At 35.7% G+C, this 21,695-nt stretch overlaps 1 protein-coding gene across 2 annotated transcripts in view; it reads left to right on the forward strand.

Annotated features, from left to right (window-relative positions):
- Window positions 1-21,695, forward strand: part of SPOCK1 (SPARC (osteonectin), cwcv and kazal like domains proteoglycan 1) — a 499,041-nt gene that overhangs the window by 239,953 nt on the left and 237,393 nt on the right. For both annotated transcript variants that reach the window (XM_081937166.1, XM_081937167.1), the window contains exon 4: window positions 3,832-3,946. In XM_081937166.1, coding sequence (XP_081793292.1) covers window positions 3,832-3,946 — 115 coding nt within the window. The remainder of the gene's footprint in view (window positions 1-3,831; window positions 3,947-21,695) is intronic.

Genomic DNA, 21,695 nt, shown 5'->3' on the forward strand with positions numbered 1-21,695 from the left:
ATTGAATACATAAATTAAAGTTTTCTTGTTTATTAGACCTCCGAGTTAACTTCCAATATTAGTAAATAGAAATTTAGTCTAAATGATAATTTGAACATTTGTGTATTGCAGATTTTAGGACCTTCGTTACTATGTTGATCCAGCTACTTGTAATTCCTGATTATTTTGATGTATGTAATGGTGCAATTTAATCTACCCAATCTGGATTAGTTGTTTGCATTACAATTTGGATGGCCACCAAGTTATCCTTTTTATTAGTTCATTCTACTAGAATCCACTTAACATGATGAGGAAAATGGTGCTACCTGCTGGCTGATATCGGTACATGCTCCACCAATGGCTGAAAATTGAATATTTAGCCGAAAGGAACCCTCTGTATCTCCAATCCATATAATCCCTGATGTCAATTGATCTCTGCAATATTTGGATTAGAAGAACAAAAGTTGCTTTTTGAAGTGCACAGAGTCATTCATCTCTGCATCTAAAGTATAACTTCTTAAAGTAGTTGCATCTTTTCCTGGGCTAATAAATTGACTCTATAAACCGTTTAGAGAGGACTGTAAAGTACTGTGAAGTGGTGTATAAATCCATTGCTTTTGCCATTCTTTCCCATTATCCCATTTAAAAGATAAATACATATTTCAAGAAGGTTCTCAGCAGTGGTGGGATGAAGGTGGTATGCCCTGATACCAGTGTACCGGAGCCAGCCTAAAGCACCAGATACCGTTCCGGTACAGTGCTCCGGAGGACCCACCTGCCAGCCCAAGTTCCTTACCTGTGTTTTAAAGCTTCTGTGCTGTCATGCATGTGCATGGTGCGTACAGCGCCTCCGCGATGCTCCATGGAGCAGCTAGAGCATCGCGGAGGCGCTAACACACATGCGCATGCTGCGCGCATCCATGAGGACGCCGCCAATGTGAAACCCACCACTGGTGCTAAGGTATCCTTTGATTTCAATCCCTTTCCAGTTGATATGCTTCTGTTGTTGTTTGTGTTTGTACTATATACCTTAAATCTGTAGCATGAGCTAAATGAACCATTTTATATTAAACTTGCTGTTACAATATTAGCAAAACATCAGTAGGTTTCTGGTAGCCCCAAATGATATCTCTCAGATGTGATAATATTTTAACTACCGTGTATTAGAATAAATCCAAATAGGTGGCTATTTTTCTTTCTCTAGAATTAAAACAGTAGGCCCAAAAACAGTAAATGCAATATTATTAATTACAGAAACTATATATATATATATATATATATATATATATATATATATATATATATATATATATATATATATATATATATATATATATATATATATATATATATATGTATATATGCTGGTTTTGTTGTATTCGGGTCTTTTCCCGTGTAAGGTTGAGATTGTCTTTGCAACGTTTCGGCAGGATCTCACCTGCCATCTTCAAGCTGTGGGATTAAAAATATAACAGAAACACATATTTTTATTTTTAATGTTGCCTTTTTATATTTGTGGGTTTCTGTCTGGATGGTTTTCTATGATGAGCCGAATGACAGAAAGAGGGAGTAGTGAGCTCCCTCCCACATTTGGGCATACCAGGGGTTGTAACACAAATACATACCTATTTCCCTGCAGTGACGTGCAGGCAGGGGAGGCAGAGCCTCACTGCTCTCATCATGAAAATAAAAAAAAATTACTCCGGGAAGCTGCAAAAGTGGCTGGGAGAGGCGCTCAGCTTGGTTTAGCCTCCCTGGACATCATAGCAGCAGCCCCAAGTGCGCCGATCTCGCCATTTTTTGCATCGGGCGAGCCCGTGATCCTTGCAAGGGGAATGGGACCATGTATGCAGGAGGCTCCTCAGTGTCAGCCTCAGATCAGCGCAGCTGCGGTCCCCTTCATGTTGGGTCAGGAAGGAGGGAAATGGGACCACGTGTGCAGGGGAAGGGGACCGCGGCTCACGCTGATCTGAGGCTGGCGCTGAGGAGCCTCCTGCACACGTGTTCCCATTCCCCTTGCAAAGATCCCGGGCTCGCCCGATGCAAAAAATGCCTAGGTAACATCATCAGTACTAGAAGGGGGTGGGGGGGGGAGGAGGAGAAAGGAGAAGTTTCTCTTCTCAGAAATGTCTTCTCAGTGGAGCTGTGGCAGCCTGCCTGTCCCTTTCAGGAGCTCCACTGAGAAGACATTTCTGAGAAGAGAAACTTCTCTGGTCGAGCTGTGCCCGTGCGATCGGAGCAACCACCCGGTTTGATGACGTCACCAGCCCCACCAGCCATAAACCTCACCGCATGTCACTGTTTCCCTGGCTTAGCTGATAAAGGAGGAGAACCTGTAGCTTAGTGGCAATTACATCGGCCTAATATGCAATACAGCCCTTGTTCGAATCCCAGTAAGGGTATGGCTAGCTGATGAGAGCTAAATAGCTTGAAATGGATCCATACTAGTCTCCCTTTATTTATTTATCAGCACAAATACAACACAAATATAAAAAGGCAACATTAAAAATAAAAATATGGGTTTCTGTCTGGATGGTTTTCTGTGATGAGCCGAATGACAGAAAGAGGGAGTAGTGAGCTCCCTCCCATATTTGGGCATACCAGGGGTTGTAACACACATACATACATACATACATACATACATACATACATACATACATACATAATAATACATACATACATACATACACACACACACACACACACACACAAGTTTATTTGCAAGTGAAGGCAATTTTTAAGTGTGTTTGCAATAAGGATAGTGTGTCCATTCCTTACTAGGATTTGTGTGTGGTTCTAGCACTAAATGAAAGTGGAATGTTATGTTTTGGTTCACTTAAGAGTTTTGTTGGATCAATAGAGGGAAAAGCATATATTTTAATTGCTAAACTTCACACAGGGCCCAGGAATTGATGTGTATTCTCTTGCACAATAGTAATTATTTAATACCTTGGTATGTAATTGTTATTTCAACAGATATATTAAAAAAATCATGCAGGCTAATATTCTATGCATGATAGGCTTGAGATATTCCATGTAGCATTCTTCTTTATTAAAATTAGTTAAAAGCAATTCTAGGATGCAGAAGCCTAGAAAATTGAATAGTGGAACTGATAAAATGCTCCCTGCAATTTTGGCTCAGATTGCTGATAAAATTACAGAATTTTTCTTCAGTCCAACACTATCTTCTTATTAAATGTAACATATATCATTGTCGGTCTATCCACCAGAAATAATACATCTTTGTCCATGTCAGTTGCAATCTAGATAACCATTGAATCATAGTTCTTTCATATGTGTTAGCAATAGTTACATGTGGTTGTTCCACAAGAGTAATATATGGAGGATAATAGTTAGGATGTTGCAGTTACTAAAGTCCACAACTGAGAACAAGTTTGGTGTAGTGACTAAAGGCTAAAAATCAAGATACTTAGATGTAGCCTTCTAGCCATGAACATGAAACCAGCTGAATGACCTTGGACCAGTCACTTTCTCTGAGCCATAAGAAGAAGGCAGTAGTAAATTTCTTTCAAACATTTTTGCCACACACAAAAAAAAGCTCACAGAGATTTGTCTTGTGAGGTTGCTAGGAGTAAAATCTGTCTTAAAAGCACAATGTAAAGCATATGGCTAGCTTAAAGTCCAAATTAATTAGTTTTAAAAGTTTATTGGATGAACTGACAATTGCTGAATATCATTCATCCCACGGAATTGTAAAGTCAAATGGGTTAAAGATTTTTACAGCATTTCAAAAATAGCTGAGAAGTGGTTTTGATTTTTAATTCAGTATTTTGACTAATGAACAAAAGGACTCATCTTCTAAACAACTTCTTTGTGTCTTGTTTTTAATAGCCCTTGACCCATCTAAAGACCCATGTTTGAAGGTAAAGTGCAGCCCTCACAAAGTGTGTGTCACTCATGACTACGAGACAGCCACTTGTGTAAGCCGCAAACAGTTGGTACACAGGTAAGAAGCTGTGATTTATGATTTCAATTAAGTATCTTTGTTCAGAAGAATATCCCAGATTTCACATTTCTAGGTGATAATGTTATATGGGGAAGAGAGAGAAGAAAGGAATGTTCCCCAGTCACTATAAACCAATTTACCTTGTGAAAAGTGCTACAGTGCTAAGCACTGCTGAAGTTTTCTATATTGGGCTTGTAGCTAATTGCCTCCTCAGTATTGTGTTATTCTGAAACACAGAGAAACAGTATGGCAGTGATCATTGTTGGTCTGCGAAAATATTTTCCTAGGAGTGAAGCTACAGTTAGGTATTGAGTAGAGCTGTGCGTTGAGAACTTTTCTGCCCTCAACAAATGATTTCCAATGAAATGTGCTATTTGCAGCAAGCAGAGGAGTCAATGAAATGTCATCACTTCTGGCTCAGTTCTGTTTTAAAGCACATTTTCTCAATGAAAGAGGCTTCTAGGCATAATGCGGGAGATTTGCCAGAGGTTGCAAGAACTGAACTTCCATTGTAGTTCCTATTCCCTATGCTGATGCAAAACAACTGAAGATTTCTTGGAGACCAAAAGGCAAATTCACTGAAGAGATTTTCTGTGTATTTATTCACGTTGTACACACAGGCATATTAAAGGGTTTGGCTAAGTTCCCAGGTAAAATATCTGTCTCTCTCTAAAGTAGAGATCAGAGCTTTCAGTTTACATATGACACCTGAGTAGGTGTTTATTAGAAACTTCAACCAAAAAAAAGGCAAAATGTTTGTGGCAACATCACAACACAAATCCAGCCTTTTGTACTTGTATTGTGCCCTGGAGACAAATTATTTGTTTGTCTAATTACACCTGACTAAATAAAGTATTCTATTCTGTTCTATGTCAGAGGCAAGCACATAACTCTTGGGATTTGTGGACATGTTATCATTTCCCTCTCTTTGTGGAATCTATGATGGGACAGGCAGCAACACTGACAGTTACATTTATCTAGAGAAGTGTCATATTCTTTTTTCCCATTCTACTTGTTACTTTCCTATGGCAAACAAAATTGTTGAGCATGCAAAATATTTCCATCACTCCTAATCTTCAGGCTACCTGATCTTCACTCTATCTTTTAAAAAAAACATCAAGAGGGTACAATGTTGAGTTCATTTTTAGTCCTTGTCTGCTTTTAAAAACTAAGAGTTTATGTATTACAAAGCCATGTCTACAGTATATACCCTTTCTGCATCAGCTTTTAAATGTATGTTTTCATTTAGTGTTTCCATGCATTCAGTTTTCTTATTAGAAAGTCTATTTGCATTTTCTTTTAAGATTCATTACCATAAAGCCTATAAAATTGAGCGACACATCGCTCACCTACTTTCTATCACCTAAATATTTCCACGTCTCCCTCTTTTTAGACGGAGAGTTTGTGACAACATTAAGAGTTGGGTTGAATGCAATCATTCATTTGGGGATAATTTTTAATAAGTTCAGTATCTGATTTTTGCAAATTTATGCCAACAAAATCAAAGGCAGTTTGATTCTTGATCAACTCTTTTTTCCCCTCTTTAAATAGTATATGTAGCATGCCACTAATACTTCAAATATGACAAGAATCTATATTCTGTTCTTGATGCTGCACCATTTGAGAATGGCAATTAATGTGTTCAATGATAAAAGTGGGGAGGGGAGAGTGGAGAATGATGAAAAGCTAAAAGTGTTGGATTATGTGAAAGCCCAAGAACTTTGGAAATTCATTTGTCAAGGACATAGCTAAAGACTTTTGGCATGAATCTCTGTTTGATTAAGGTCAATTTGATTTAATATTCATTATCTAAAAGCAGACAACCAGAGGCTTACAGAAGCCCACTAATATATCTTTCTAGCAACATCCTTCTATTGTCATTTTTTCAACTCCTAACAATAGTTTTCCAGTGATATAATGCTGTGAACCCAAACATTCTATGGAAGCATAATTATTTTTTAGTAATTATAATCCCATAAATTTTGTAATTATTGTTTAAAGGCATTCAACTCAAATGCTTTCTTTAACAATTCAAATTCTCATTCCATACAATTTCATTAATTCTGGTTTTTAATACATGTCAGAGAGGCAGGAGATTTTCATCACACCATGCATAATGCTATACTTAATTTAATGTATTATGCAGGTATTAATGAATATATTTAATTATCATTCATGATCATGTGAATAGAAGTTAACATCAGGAAGGGAATTAGCTACAAATAAAAATGTGAGAATCTAAGAACACCATGACTATTAAAGGTTAAAGGGTTGTTCAGCAATAAAATTTGGACACTGTTATAAAATTTTGGGAAAAAATAATTGAATTCCACTGAAGTGGCTTCTCTAGACCCTAATAATCTAGATAATGGTTTTTATGGCATTACCTTACCAATCCCAGACTATTTCTGAATTTTTAGGTTTGCATTTAAGGTATAACATCATGGTCACAGAAGATACTTCTATTTAATCTCCTACTATCATCCCTCTTAAATTTAAAACACACACACACACACACACACACACACATATATGTGTGTGTGTGTTTTTTTATTTGTGCTGATAAATAAATAAAGGGAGACTAGTATAGATCTATTTCAAGCTATTTAGCTCTCATCAGCTAGCCATACCCTTACTAGGATTTGAACCTGGGCTGTATTACATATTAGGCAGGAGTCTTAGCCACTAAGCCACAGGCTCTCCTCCTTATCAGCTGAGCCAGGGAAATAGGTATGTATTTGTGTTACAACCCCTGGTATGTCCAAATATGGGAGGAAGCTCACTACTCACTATATATATATATATATATATATATATATATATATATATATAGTGTTGTATATATATTTGTGTTGTATTTGTGCTGATAAATAAATAAAGGGAGACTTTGGGCATACCATATTTGGGCATACCAGGGGTTGTAACACAAATACATATAGATAGATAGATGATAGATAGATGGATGGATGGATGGATGGATGGATGGATGGATGGATGGATAGGTAGATAGATAGATAGATAGATAGATAGATAGATAGATAGATAGATGATAAATAGATAGATAGATAGATAGATAGATAGATAGATGATAAATAGATAGATAGATAGATAGATAGATAGATAGATAGATTGATTGATTTAGATGTAGATGTAGATGTAGATATAGATATAGATATAGACATAGACATAGATATAGATAGATATCAGCCATTTGGTTTAACACTTAATGCAACTAATATAATAGTCAATGAAAGTTTATACTTGGAGTTAATATTAGAATCTAAATACAATATTATACAATGTGTTGTGTTACTTATTATCAGTAAAACAAATGCAGCCTAATATATTCTATATCAGGAGTACCCAACTCTCGATCTATGGACATGCCAGCAACGTGTCCACACAAACAAGCAAAGCCCCATCCATGGGATACAAGCAGTATACAAAACCATGCACCTTCTGGTCCGCAGAAAAAACTATCTCTGCAGAACCTGTCTCTGCTGCCCCAAAGGTTGGGGGCCACTGTTCTGTATGATCAAGATAACTTTGTTTTGGAGTGAAAAAATGCATCGCCGGTTCTATAAAAATAAATAAAGGCAACAAAGTCAAAAGTTTTAGAAAGCACAAAAGTGTTAGAGTAAAATATATTTGTTTTACAAGACACCCAAGTGATTTATTACAATCACTGGAGTTTCAGATTTTATGAGAAAGAAATAGTCACCTGATAACATACACTACTAGTAAGAGTCTATGTACATTTGTAGGAGGAGGAATGTTCTGTTAAATGAAACATGATGAACTTATATTCAGACAGATGGTGATGGAATCTGATCTGGATTCCCAGGAGGGAGGGAGTACATTCCAGAGGAGCAAGAGACAACTCATTTCAGATAGTTTGTGTAAGAGAAAAAGGTGAAGACAATGGAAAGTACACAACAATGTTGGATTATGGAGTGTTCTTTTAGCATATTTTTACTTATTGGTCTGGACAAGTTTTTTTATTTCAAAATTATTCAGTAGCTTGTTTTTTAATCATATCTAGAGTATGACCAAGAAATAAATGTATGTATTTTATTTATTATTTTATTTATTTTATTATCCTTTATAAATCTTTCATTTATTTTTTAGAAACTTAAATGACTTCCCAACCTGAAAACACATTCTAATCAACTGAATCTAAACTTCTATAAATGTATTCTATAATTCTGATGTTCCTGGTACTTTTCTCCCTTATTCACTTCATGTTTTGGTAGAAAGAAAAACACATGTAAGTCCCTTTCAGGTGAAACATGGATTAGTGTCTTATTTCAGATAAAGTGTGAGACTTCACAAAAATACAATAACAGGGGTTTTTTTTTTTTGTTTGTTAAATTTACACTAAAGTTATTTTGCAGATTCATTGTGTTTTAGAAAATTATTACAACTGCTGAAAAAACACAGAAATTTTATTGAGTTATAAAATCTTGAACAAACTTAATATTTCTTTATTGTACGGTTTGAAAATATTTATATTATCATCAAATTAACATCATACATCAATTCCCAGGATAAATATTGTAATGCAATCCTGAAGTTTCAAATCAAAACAAAATTTGATCCTAAAATATAGCATCTTACATTTTATTTATTCCCAGTATACCTATATGTGTACTACCTTACTTAAAAAAGATGGCATAATAGCAGAGTTGGAAGGCACCTTGGAGGTCTTCTAGTTCAACCACCTGCTCAGGCATTCTGGACAAATTGCTGTACAATCTGTTCTTGAAAACCTCCAAAGACAGAGCATCCACCTCTGAAGGCAAGCCATTCCACTGGTTTATTGTTCTCACTGCCAGGAAACTTCTCCCTAGTCCTAGGTTCTCTCCTTGATTAGCTTCCATCCGCTGCTTCTTGTCCTGCCTTCAGGTTCTTTGGAGAATAGGTTTACCCTTTCTTCTTGGTGGCAGCCCCTTAGATATTGGAATACTGCTATCATATCGCCCCAGACCTTCTTTTCATTAAGAAAATGAACCCAATGCCAACAACTGTTCTTCATATATTTTAGCCTCCAGTTGTCTAATTATCTTTGTTGCTCTTCTCTGAGACTCTTTCTAGAGTCTAAACAACTTTTTTATATCAGGGTGACCAAACTGGATGCACTATTCCAAGTATGGCCTTACCAGGGTATTCTAAAGTAGTACTAACACTTCACGTGATCTTGATTCCATCCTTATGTTAATGTAGCCTAGGACTGTGTTGGCTTTTTTTGGCAGCTGCAGCATACTGCTGGCTCATTTTTTAACTAATTGTCCACTTCTGATATATATCAGTTACTACTATTGAGCCAGGTACAACCTATTCCATACCTGTGCATTTGGTTTTTCTTGCCTAAATATGGAACCTTACTTTTTTCACCATTGAATTTAATTTTGTTAGAAAGGACTCAGTGTTCAAGTCCGTCAAGATCCTTTTGTATCTAAAGCCTATCTTCTGGAGTGTTGGCTGTTACCTAGGCTGGACAGGCATGACTCATTGAGGTCAATTTTAAAAATCCAAACTAATATAAAATAGATTAAAGAATGAAATAAATAAGAGGAAATGGCACAAGAAAAAATGCAATATTAAGCATGTAATATAACAGTATAAGGCCTATTAAAAGCTTAAAAGTAATGTTTTCAGTCTGGACAATGAGGAACAAACTAGCAAAAAGGTTATGCTGGGTAAACAAGTGAAAGTGATGCCTGTTAAGGCATGGAATTTTAGCTCTCCATTCACAGAGAATGCATTCACGAATGCTTTAATGATAGTGCAAGTTTCAGTATTTTGCATATTGGCTATGAAAAGACAGCTGGTGGCTAATCCGAGATAAGAGTATGGTCTGGAAAAATTGAAGAGAAAAAGTAACAAAATTTGCAAGAATTAGAAGGATATCAATGAAAAAACTAAAATGTTTAAGACTTCTGGTACAGTTACTTTGAAATTATTATTATTACTTTTGAATTCTCATCTTCAATATGTTAACTTGGTTTTTTTTTTTTTTTTGCATAGTACATGCAATCTTATGCAAATGGTAATCAGACAATTCAAGGGCAAAAATTAGCCCAGAGTTCTTAGAGCAGAGAAGTCTTGTTCCAAGTTCAAATCAGTGGTTCATTCAAGGCTTGTGGATTTAATCTTTTTTAACTTTTGGGATGTGTGTTTTTTAATGTTGTACGCCGCCCTGAGTCCTTTTGGAGAAGGGCGGCATATAAATCCAAATAAACCAAACCAAACCAAACCAAACCAAGGCTTGAAATCAAGTTTCAGGATCAGGCTTCCATGCAAGTTGTCCCAGCATTTGATTGTTTTCAGCATCAGCAATAAACACTCAGATAAACAGAAATTAACATCAGATTAATACCAGACTAACAATCAAACATGGACAACACCCCAATCGAGGAATCATCAACAGATATCTGGAAGTTCAGTCATGGCAAATGGACACTTCTTTTTGGTTTGAAACGTTTCACTCTTTAGCTTCTTCAGTCTGAGCAAGGAGGAGCCCAGATATGTCCTGCTGGCAGATTTTATTTTTCACCTAATCTGGATAGGCTTCTTAGGTGAGTAGGCTGAGAGCTGTTACTCCTAAATCCTTCTCCTAGATAAGAATGCCTCCCCTGGTGAACCTGTGAAATGGTCTTGATCTTCTTAGAGACTGAAGCAAAAGCAATATAGCAATACCTAAAGGGCTACCTCGCTATTTGGAAATTCTAAATTTATCGGACTTGAACATTCTGATTCTACAAAAAAAAACATCCTACTTGGAACAGCTTATATTAATACAATACAATAGCAGAGTTGGAAGGGACCTTGGAGGTCTTCTAGTCCAACCCCCTGCCTAGGCAGGAAACCCTATACCGTTTCAGACAAATGGCTATCCAACAACTTCTTAAAGACTTCCAGTGTTGGGGCATTCACAACTTCTGGAGGCAAGCTGTTCCACTGATTAATTGTTCTGATGTTATCTTAACAGTTCCTAGGTCCTTGGTTAGGACTCGAGCTGTTGAGTTACCAACCAGCCCCAAAGGCTATGAATCTCACCGAAGATTAACAACAACAACAACAACAACAACAATAGACACATAATATCTGATTTTGAAAAGATTTTGAAATAGCATATTTTTTACATACAATACTCAGAAACTGAACACCACTTTACTAAGTTCCAGTGCCATAATACATTGTTTCTAAATGAGTTTAATGGTTTAGGATTGGGAGCAGAAGACTTCCTCATCCACCAAAATTCACATTTCCTTGAGGTTAATCTATCAGACACCATATGCTAGTAGTGAGAGTTCAAAAATAGATTTGGATATTGTTTATCATGTATGTTGCTTCCATCTTTCCTTCATATTTAAACATTTCCCACTTTTCCCACTCCCACAATCTATAGCTAGGTTAGGTGTCCATGAAGATAGATGGACATTACTCTTTGTCTTCATTAAAATCCTGATCCAGGGATTGGATAGCTGCAATGCATCTAAATTTGCACTGGGAAAAAAAGATTGACAGCAATGCAAGCTTAACTCTTCATCTGAATTCATTTTCCTATTTCCACCTTTGAAAAGCTTTGCAATACTGCACCTGGTGCAGGATCATGTAGTTTGACTGTTGATACAGTTATAGAAAACACGGTCTGTCATTGCAATAGTTTGCTTCCGGGCACAGTTCAAAGTACTGTTCCTGATCTCCTAAGTCCATTGTGGCTGAAGGCCAGGCTTTTTGAAAAACTGAATTCTCCTGAATAAAATTAAGATAATTTAATTAAATAAAGTTAATGTGTATAGTATAGGATAGGGTAGGGTAGGGTAGGATATCAAAAGAGTCACTTGCTGTTTCCTCAGCCAAAGATGCACTTGCCAGAGACACATCTGTTGTTCACAGGTCTCTGAATCTTCTTGCAAAGAGGAATCATTTCTTATGTTCCTGACAGAAAATATATATATATATTTATACTTTTTAATATTATAATTTTATACATTCAAGTTTTCCTGCCAAATCTAACATGCTGTTTGATTCTATCAATGCATGTTAAGGGGTTTTTATTAGATACAGTTTGATAGAGATTTAATATCTTACTTATAATTTGGTTAGTATATCTTTATGAATATAAACACTACTTTTACAACAAAAGATGGGATAGTAATATATGCAAAATAGTCATCAAGAATCTGGCAGTATATAAACATAATATGCAATGATAATAAAGTGTGGATAATTGTTGTGGCAATTCTAGGAGGGAGTAGGATAGAAGTAAATGAATTGGAGAAGATCAAAGAGTATCAAGATCTGAAAATTGCAGTTTGAAAGATTATGACATAAAATGCCTGGGTGACACACCAAAAATCTTAGATGTCACTTAGAAAAAAATTGCATTAATAAAATTTCCCCCTGTCAATTACCAAAAGTCACAATACTTAGATCCGTACATACAGTATACTCTGCTGATACATTACAACATCCCAGGTTCTTAGGAAGGCCTTGATGTGTAAGAAGCCAACATCAGCTAAAGAACTGGCAGTATAATTTTTCATTATTGGTAATACAATTTGTTTCTTAACCTGGGCACATATATTCTCCTTCATTTTTGAATTTGTTTCTTAATGTAATTATTATAAATATGGAACAGGGGCAAGTACTATTAAATTCCCACAATAATCCCTTATTTTTTCTGTTTACCTGCATCTTAAATTAACTGAGCAGTCTATTCAAACAGAAATTGCTATTTAGTATATACAAATCATCAATAATATTTTAATTAATTTTATATGTATAGGAGTTTAATACTAGAGACACTAAAAATAATACCCTATTTGGAGTAAAGGCTGTAGGAGATAAACATGGAATAGGAAAATGTCCTTAGTGCTAATAACAGTTCAAGCTTTCATAGTACTAAAATTCATTTTTGGGGAAAAGGTTTTATTAAATTCTTTCTTCAGTTTTTAGTATTCCTATTTCACTTGGGGAAAGTGCTAAATATGCAACCTTGTAAAATAGCAATTTTAACAGGGATAGGATGAATTCCAATCACACAATAAATTATAAATTTGAAATAAATAAATATATCATGTTTTCAGATTATCTTTTTAAAAGGGTTGAAGCTAATTTGGAAATGATTAATATATTAAATTCTTTCTGCAAACCTGCAACCATTATTAATTAAATACCTTAGTGACAAATATTTTGAAGGCATTTGTGCCTCTCAGTGTTAAAATAACAAAATGGAGGGAAAACTTGATTTTACCAAGCTGTTCTGAGGAAAAATAAAAGGAAAATACTCTAAACAAAATAATATGGCTGGGATCTTCAGAATGGCAATTTAATATTGTGATGGCCCATTTTAGGCAGCATATTTCAGCTTAACTAAATATGTTATACCTTGCTGCCCCAATTTTCAGCAAATTAATCAATAGCAAGTAAATTCCAAGGATGGAGGTATCTAGATAGACTACCAATTATTAGTGGTACCTATCTATCCAATAAATGCTATCTACCTTTCTCTGTCCGTATTCCTGGAGATTGTTGCCATATGGGAATAAAAGGTATTGTCTATATGCAGACTTTTCTGTCATAGCTCCATTCTTTGTCCCAATGGTGCTTTTTTCAGGAGGCAATTGGACTTTTTTTTTTTTTTGAACACGTTTCACTTCTCACCCAAGAAGCTTCTTCAACTCTGGCAGGATAGTGGGGAATGGAAGGGTTTATATTCCTTGCAGACAGCTGGTCATTTGCATCCTTTTAGAGGGTCATTGAACCACTTGGAGGTTTAGCTGTGTCCTTGGGGTCATCTGAGTAGTTCTTCTGGTTCCTGTAGTCTGCAATTTTTTTTCTCAGGAAATCCATTCCTAATCCCACACCATTCAAAGGGTGTTCATCCCAAATTGTATGGCTAAAAGTCTCTAGAGATTCTCAGTCATCAGGTCATGGTTCTCCCAATGGTGCTTTTTCAGGAGATAACTGGACTTCCTTGGGTTTTCTTTTCTTTTTTTTGCTCCATTCTTTGGTTTCCGCCAAGATCAAATTAGTTGGATTTCTAATAGAATCCAGGAAATACAAGCTACACCCTACTTTGGGTGTTGTCAAATTTTTGTAGCTTTTTTATTTTTATCTTGTTTACTATTAATTGAGACTGTGAGCCACTTAGACTCACACAATAATATAACCCAAAGGAATAACTAATAAAAATGTTCATAAAAGGAAAAGGAAGTTCCATATTTTCAAAAAAGAATTATCCCCAAGTTTTCTATAAGTAAAATTTATGGACAATATGAAAACAAAATCTGAATTCATTGGAAGGCAAAAGAAGCATATAACAGAGGAGAAAACCTTGCTGCATCTTGGGATTAAACTGAGCATCCAGGATGCAGAGGGCTGAAGGTGACCCTAGTCTCAAGTGACACAATATCTTTTAAACCTCATATGATGCTGTCGAAGTGAAAAATTGTTATTGGACCCTTAGGACCTATGCTCCCATTCATTTGAATTCATTACCTGATCATATTATTATACATTAACCCTATTAATATTCATTATTTCTCATTTGACCTAAGTAGGTGCTTAAGTCATTGGAATTTCATTAAAATTATCATGGTCTATCATTTGTAGATATTTTCTAGTTTTTTGTTTTGTTTTTGTTTAACCTAGAGATAACATCATAATGTTTAATTGATACTTTTCATATGTAAAGACTATTGCTTACAAAATCTCCAGCCATTAGAACAAAACATAATATATCTATCTATCTATCTATCTATCTATCTATCTATCTATCTATCTATCTATCTATCTATCATCTATCTATCTATCTATCTATCTATCTATCTATCATCTCTCTCTCTCTCTCTCTCTCTCTCTCTCTCTCTCTCCCTCCCCCCTCCCTCCCTCCCTCCCCCCCCTTTCTCTCACACACACACATCCACAAAAACATACACACATTTACAGGGTGAAAACGACTAACATGCCTATATTGGTTAGGGTGTAGGCAACAATCTCTAATTTTGCCCTTATTCTAGATCAAGAATTTAAATATACACAAAGCAGAAAGGAAATCAGTACTTATAAGGAGGGACAAATCAAACTCTGTACACCTAGTATAACTGTCTTCAAGTGATAGGAGTGGCATTAAATGTTGGGGTAGTTCAGACTTGAACTTTGTACAGGAATTGTACAAAGGGGAGGTGGAGTTTCTCATTTTAAGCTTTCTGCAATGTGCACAAGATAGTAAACCAAGATAAGGAAGTCTTAATTTTTGTGACTTCCCATTCAGAAGGCTTGATCAGCAAAAATTGGGTTAGTGTCAAAGCAAGCTTATGGTTTGGGGCTATGAGGGCTCAGCAATAAATGTTTTTTTTTTCTGAAAACTCAAATGCCTACTCCAGAACTAGCAGGGAAAAGTCAAGGACGTGCTTCATACAGATAAGTTGTTTTCATTGCAGATAAAAGAAGCCTGATAACAGCCTCGGGGTTTAAATCTTGTCTGGGTTTTTTTCTCCTGCATTTATGCAGTAACACTCTTCTTGACACTTGTTTGTCAGCCTTGAAAACAAAATCTTCCTTGTCTTTTGAGAAAGGTACTGTATGATCTCAGGGTCTTTGTTTCATCCTCCCCAAATTCAGCCCCCAGAAATTGCTTGAGGTCTTTTCCAACAGTTTGTTATTTTTCAAGGGAATGTTCATAATGTAATGAGATTCCTAGAAAAATAATACTTGGGAGGGGCCAAATATTACAAAGCTGATGGTACAATGTTGAGTTGTCTATATTAAAATCAAATGGTTTGATGTAATAAACATTTTCTTTTCTTTTCTTTTTAATGCAAGTGATCTTATTTCATTACTTCTTAATCTGTCACTTCCTGGTGCTTTCATTTTTCAGATCTATGCTTCCCCTTTTCCGTTAATAAGTCTACAATTGCCTGCTTAGCATTCTGCCAAAACTCATCAAGAGTTCAACCCACAGATTTTCAATTTAGTCATTTTCTATCAGCTTAATTTGACCAATGAACCACGAATGACATTATTTATGGGCACAGTACAGTCTGTTTCAAGCTCACTAATGCTTGTCTAAATTTAACTTAAAGATTCATTAGAGTGCTTTAAAAATGGATTGATACAGCATTATTTGGTTAAATGTTATTTTTTAAAGACAAATAATCTACTCTGAATCCTAGGCAAACAAGGCAGTGTATTCCTTACTTAAGAGAAAAAGAGCAAAAGGAAAACAAAGATGAATACAAACTGTGTCAGATAAATCAAAATTACATATTCTTTCAACCACTTGGCCTCTGAAGTAGCAGGGATTACAACTCTGTCTTTTGACCATTTGCAGCTATGACACTGAGTACAGCATAGACAAACCACAAACTCCTATTTGTTATGAGATGTAGGAGCAGAAGGCAGAATGCCAGAAACCCAAGTTTGGGGCTGCCTATAAGTTAAAATCCAATTTTCGATAATGAATTAATTGCAGACTGAAAAGGGAACTTTATGAGGGATCCTTTCTCAGAGAAATGCAACTGATGAGGTATTCTTGAAGACTTTGTATGCTGTTGCAGCCGAGACAATACCCAAGCCAACTTCTCCACAATGTTCTGTTATGAGGAATGAATCTTAGGAATAAGGTGTTTGGCCTTGGTGGGACCGCAGGCAACATGGGAAGAAGAATCACAAAAGTCAAAATGGAGTACTGTGCAGTTGACGCTCAACCCCTTTTTTGAGCAGATGCTTTCAGTGGGCAGGGCCCTGGTTTTAATGTAAGATTTAAAAATCATATATTTAGAACCAGAAATGAATATTTTTTATCGGATACTTACAAGCATGCAAACAACAACCTTCAAATAACCTGCAAAAGGACAACCTTTCTAAAGAATCTGACAGAGTCCCATGAAATCTTAGTAAAGGAAAGGGCAAGTTGCTAACATTAGATGGACAGAAAACTCATTGAACTTCTGGATGGTTCCACATCAAGCTGAAAAATAGTGACAAATGATGAACAGCACGGATCCATTTTAGGCCTTGTGCTGCCCAATGCATTTAGATTAATAGGATGAAGGATTGGAAAATAAGATTATCAATTTTCTGAATGGCACAAAGATGGAGAAATACAAAAAGCATTAGAAAGGGCATTTGGGGAGGATGGCATATTGAAGATGGTTGTATGAGAAAACAAAGTTTTTAGGCATTGATAAGGATCTGATCTACCAATCTAGTTAAGAGAGGATGCAATATCACCCAAGCCTGTTTCTATTTACAGTTGCTTCTTACAAAGAGACTGCATGACAGCAATTTCTGGAGATGGGGGAAATCAAGAGATGAGGAAATTTGCCATAATTGCTCCAACCACCAAAAAAAAAAGCCTTTTCAAAGGACATTAAGTTTGCACACTTCCCTTGCTAATCATCTTCAGAAATTGCCTATTAACTGCAGCAAAGAAGTTAGGCACCTACAAAGGGGTAAAATTGCAAACACTGGTTGAGTGCCTTTGGATAAAAAAAAATAAAAATCTGTTTCTACAATTTTTCAGAATTTAAAATGAACAGCAAAAAATCAAGCCAAGATTTTGGCTTCAGAAAATTTTAAATTGATGAAGAGGTCAGAAAACATTGGAATATTAGTTTTTCAATATTAAAACTTTGAAATTATTTTAAAAGAATAAGTTTAATGGAAAGGAAAATTGTTTTTGATATTGGGGATATAATAAGATAAGTAACTTATAATGGCACTTAAACGTATCTTTGAGGAACTATGTATCAATTATGTCAACTACATTGTCAAACCGCCCCCTCTCCCCAAGGGGACTCTGGGCGGTGTACAGACAGGAATAAAGTGCACTATAAACAACGAAAGTACAAAATCACAAAGAAACAAATTAAACAAAGTCTGTACAATGAACATGAAATTAGCTAGTAATTAAAACCAATTAAAATACCCCAAAATTTAAAATATAAAATACCGGCCAGGAAGGTCGGGGATTAAATTGTGTTTTTGTGTCTTCTTGGAAACAGGTTGTGTCCAGAGCAAAGATAATGCAACAATTCCACTTGAGAATAACATGAGTGAGACTCTGTAAGAGAATTGACAATCCTAGAGAGCAATTGGATTCTGCTTTATTCACAATTCCTTTTTGCTTGATTCCCAAAAGAGGCTGTTGAAAGTATTGCAGAAATTTGAAGCAAGGTTCAACGACTATTTAAATGGATTATAAAGAAAGATTGTTCTGTATAAAAAGGAATACAAAGTTGGTCTATTTTACCAAGGTTAAAATGGGATGTGTTAAAATGGGATAATAATGCTGGTTGACTCCATTTGAATTTACTGATACCATAACTTGAAAAATGTGGTATATACTGGATCTGTTAGTATTTAATATGAGCCACTATATTTAAACAGAGAGCAAACCCCACTCCCTTTTATCACTGAAGATGCTACCTGGGTAGGTAATGAAATGTCTCAAGTTTATAAAATACAATACAATACAATACAATAGCAGAGTTGGAAGGGACCTTGGAGGTCTTCTAGTCCAACCCTCTGCCTAGACAGGAAACCCTGTACCATTTCAGACAAATGGCTATCTAACATCTTCTTAAAGACTTCCAGTGTTGGGGCATTCACAACTTCTGGAGGCAAGCTGTTCCACTGATTAATTGTTCTAACTGTCAGGAAATTTCTCCTCAGTTCTAAGTTGCTTCTCTCCTTGATTAGTTTCCACCCATTGCTTCTTGTTCTACCCTCAGATGCCTTGGAAAATAGTTTGATTCCCTCTTCTTTGTGGCAACCCTTGACACTGCTATCATGTCTCCCCTAGTCCTTCTTTTTATTAAACTAGACATACCCAGTTCCTGCAACCGTTCTTCATATGTTTTAGTATCCAGTCCCCTAATCATCTTTGTTGCTCTTCTTTGCACTCTTTCTAGAGTTTCCACATCTTTTCTACATCGTGGTGACCAAAACTGAATGCAGTATTCCAAGTGTGGCCTTACCAAGGCATTATAAAGTGGTATTAACCCTTCACTTGATCTTGATTCTATCCCTCTGTTTATGTAGCCTAGAGCTGTGTTGGCTTTTTTGGCAGCTGCTGCACACTGCTGGCTCATATTTAAATGGTTGTCCACTAGGACTTCAAGATCCCTCTCACAGTTACTACTATTGAACAAGGTATCACCTATACTGTACCTGTGCAGTTCGTTTTTCTTGCCTAAATGTAGAACCTTACCTTAAATATCTGCAAGAAAACAACCAAGCTCAGAGAGCACTAAGGATCCAGAGTTCAATACTCAACTACAAATATTCTCTTCTTGGGACTGTATAGAGATATGATTGCTATCTTCAAGTATCTGAAGGGCTGCCATATAGGGACAAAACAGATTTGTCCAAAGATAAAGGATAAAAATAAAATGAAAGATAGAGATAAAAAATATGTGAAGTGTTAATACCATTTTATATTGCATTGATAAGACCACACTTGGAATATTGCATTCAGTTTTGGTTGCCACAAAATAAAAAAGATGTTGAGACTGTAGAAAAATTGCAGAGAAGAGCAACAAAGATGATTAGGGGATTAGACACTCAAACATATGATGAACAGTTGCAGGAATTGGGTATGTCTATTTTAATGAAAAGAAGGAATAGGGGTGATATGATATATAAGGGACTGCCACAAAGAAGAGAAATCAAGAACAAAAGCAAATTTCTAGAGAAATTTCCTGAACAATTCAGAACAATTAATTAATGGAATGACTTTCCTCCAAAAATTGTGGGTACTCCAACATTGGAGATTTTTAAGAAGAGGCTGGATAACTATTCATCTGAAAAGGTACAGGGTTTCCTGCTTCAGCAGGGGATTGGACTAGAAGACTTCCAAGGTCCCTTTCCAATTCTGTTACTATGTTATAAGACAAGAAACAGGGTCATTTCTTAAAAGGAGAAGTTTTCAATTGGACAAGAAGAATTTCCTAATGGTAGAAATTGTTCAATGTTGGAATAATCTGCTTTGAAAAGTGATGGAGTGTCCTTTGTGAAAAACATTTAAAGCAAATTTGTCTGTCCAGCCACCCATCCGTCCATCTATCCATCCATCAAGAGTGCATCTTCTCCTTTCAGTTCATTCACTTGTGGTGTTCAGAAAACAAAATGCCAATGACTGTGTTGGCTCCATTACATACATCACACAGGGCAGTAAAGAAGACTATGAACTAGTCCTAATCACTGCAAACCAGGCACATTCCAGTATATGTTGCCAGTGTATGACCTCTCTTGCGGATGACTTATGCTGTACATGAACTTTGTAATGCATAACCTACAAATGCAAGCCATGTTATAGCCCAGAATAGACTAATAGAATACACTTTTGTATTCCTAAAGACATTTCTAGCAAGGATTGCAATTTTCTTTAAAAAGGGGACATATATTTAATTATTCGTGATAGCTTTGTTCTTGTTAGCCTGTCATAAAGTTATTAGTATAATGGTCAGATGAAAAACCTATTAAATACATTATGTAGCTGGGATGACAGTTTGGACTGTTGTCCTGCTAATATATTTGACCTCTATCTCCCATCTTTTGATTACCATGCAACCTAACTGAGGTTGCCTGAGTAATTACTAACAACCATTAGTTAAAATCAACTATCAGAGATTAATTAACTTCAGAAGCAAATGAGGATATTACATTTATTGTGAAATTGCATTTTTGACAAATGAGTTGAATGCAAAATGGATTGTGTAAGAAGTAATTTATATTTTCCCATTGATAAAACAATAACTCTTTGGGATTCTTCAGTATTTTAAAGATACAAAATGAAAATGCTAGAAATGTTGAACTTTTGAATGATTTTCCATTTCCATTCTTTCTGCTTTCCTAATTCATTTTGTTAGAATTACAAGAAGTCTGAACTATGCCTCCTGTGTGCTTTCAATCACTTTCATTTCCCAACTATGAAGAGATTGAAAACAACTAAGCAACTGGGTGATTTTCATATTTCATAGTTGTTTTATTGTATATATGTGATATAGTGTTATGTATATTTTTACTGTAAGTTATGAAATCCCAGTAAAATTAGACATTACCAAGTGGAACAATAGGGATGCACTTAGAGTAGAATATTTTCGGTCTGACAATACACAATGTTCCTAGAATATTGTGAAAAGTCAATTGTCATTCTACTTATAGCTTTTAGTAGAAAAACCATGCCAATGATTTATTGACTGTAGGGACTGTTTATCTAGAAGTGCCCCTGGAATTTTAAGCAGCAAGTTCCAATGAGGTTTCAATTGTCAAAGCCTGCTATGTTGCATTCTTAGGCTCAGGAACCATAAAAGATTTGAAGTAGGGCTCTCCCTGATGACCTAACATAAGGGGAGATTTAGAAGGGATTAGTAATGTCCTTGAGATGTCCTCTAAGACCCATCTATTTAAAATTGTATACATTGAGTTGAAAGCAAAAACTAACTGAATGAAGAGAAGCTATTGACAACAGCAAAAATGGAAATGGAACTAAATGGAACTAAACACTTGGTCAAAAAGTACCGAAGTATCACTGAAGCATATGAAATGTTTGTCATATGTAAAAGCTATATTTCATCACTACTGAGATGACTAGAATACCTGGCAATGGAAATCTAAAGATATGAGGAGTTGTAAGACAGCATATTTGGGAAGACCGTCAAAAAAACACGAGTCAGAAATACAAGAGGACAAAAAAAACCCGATATAAATCCAGTGAAAGATAACATTCTTC

Source organism: Natrix helvetica, assembly GCF_964273705.1.
Source record: "Natrix helvetica genome assembly, chromosome: 1".
Taxonomy (NCBI): domain Eukaryota; kingdom Metazoa; phylum Chordata; class Lepidosauria; order Squamata; family Natricidae; genus Natrix; species Natrix helvetica.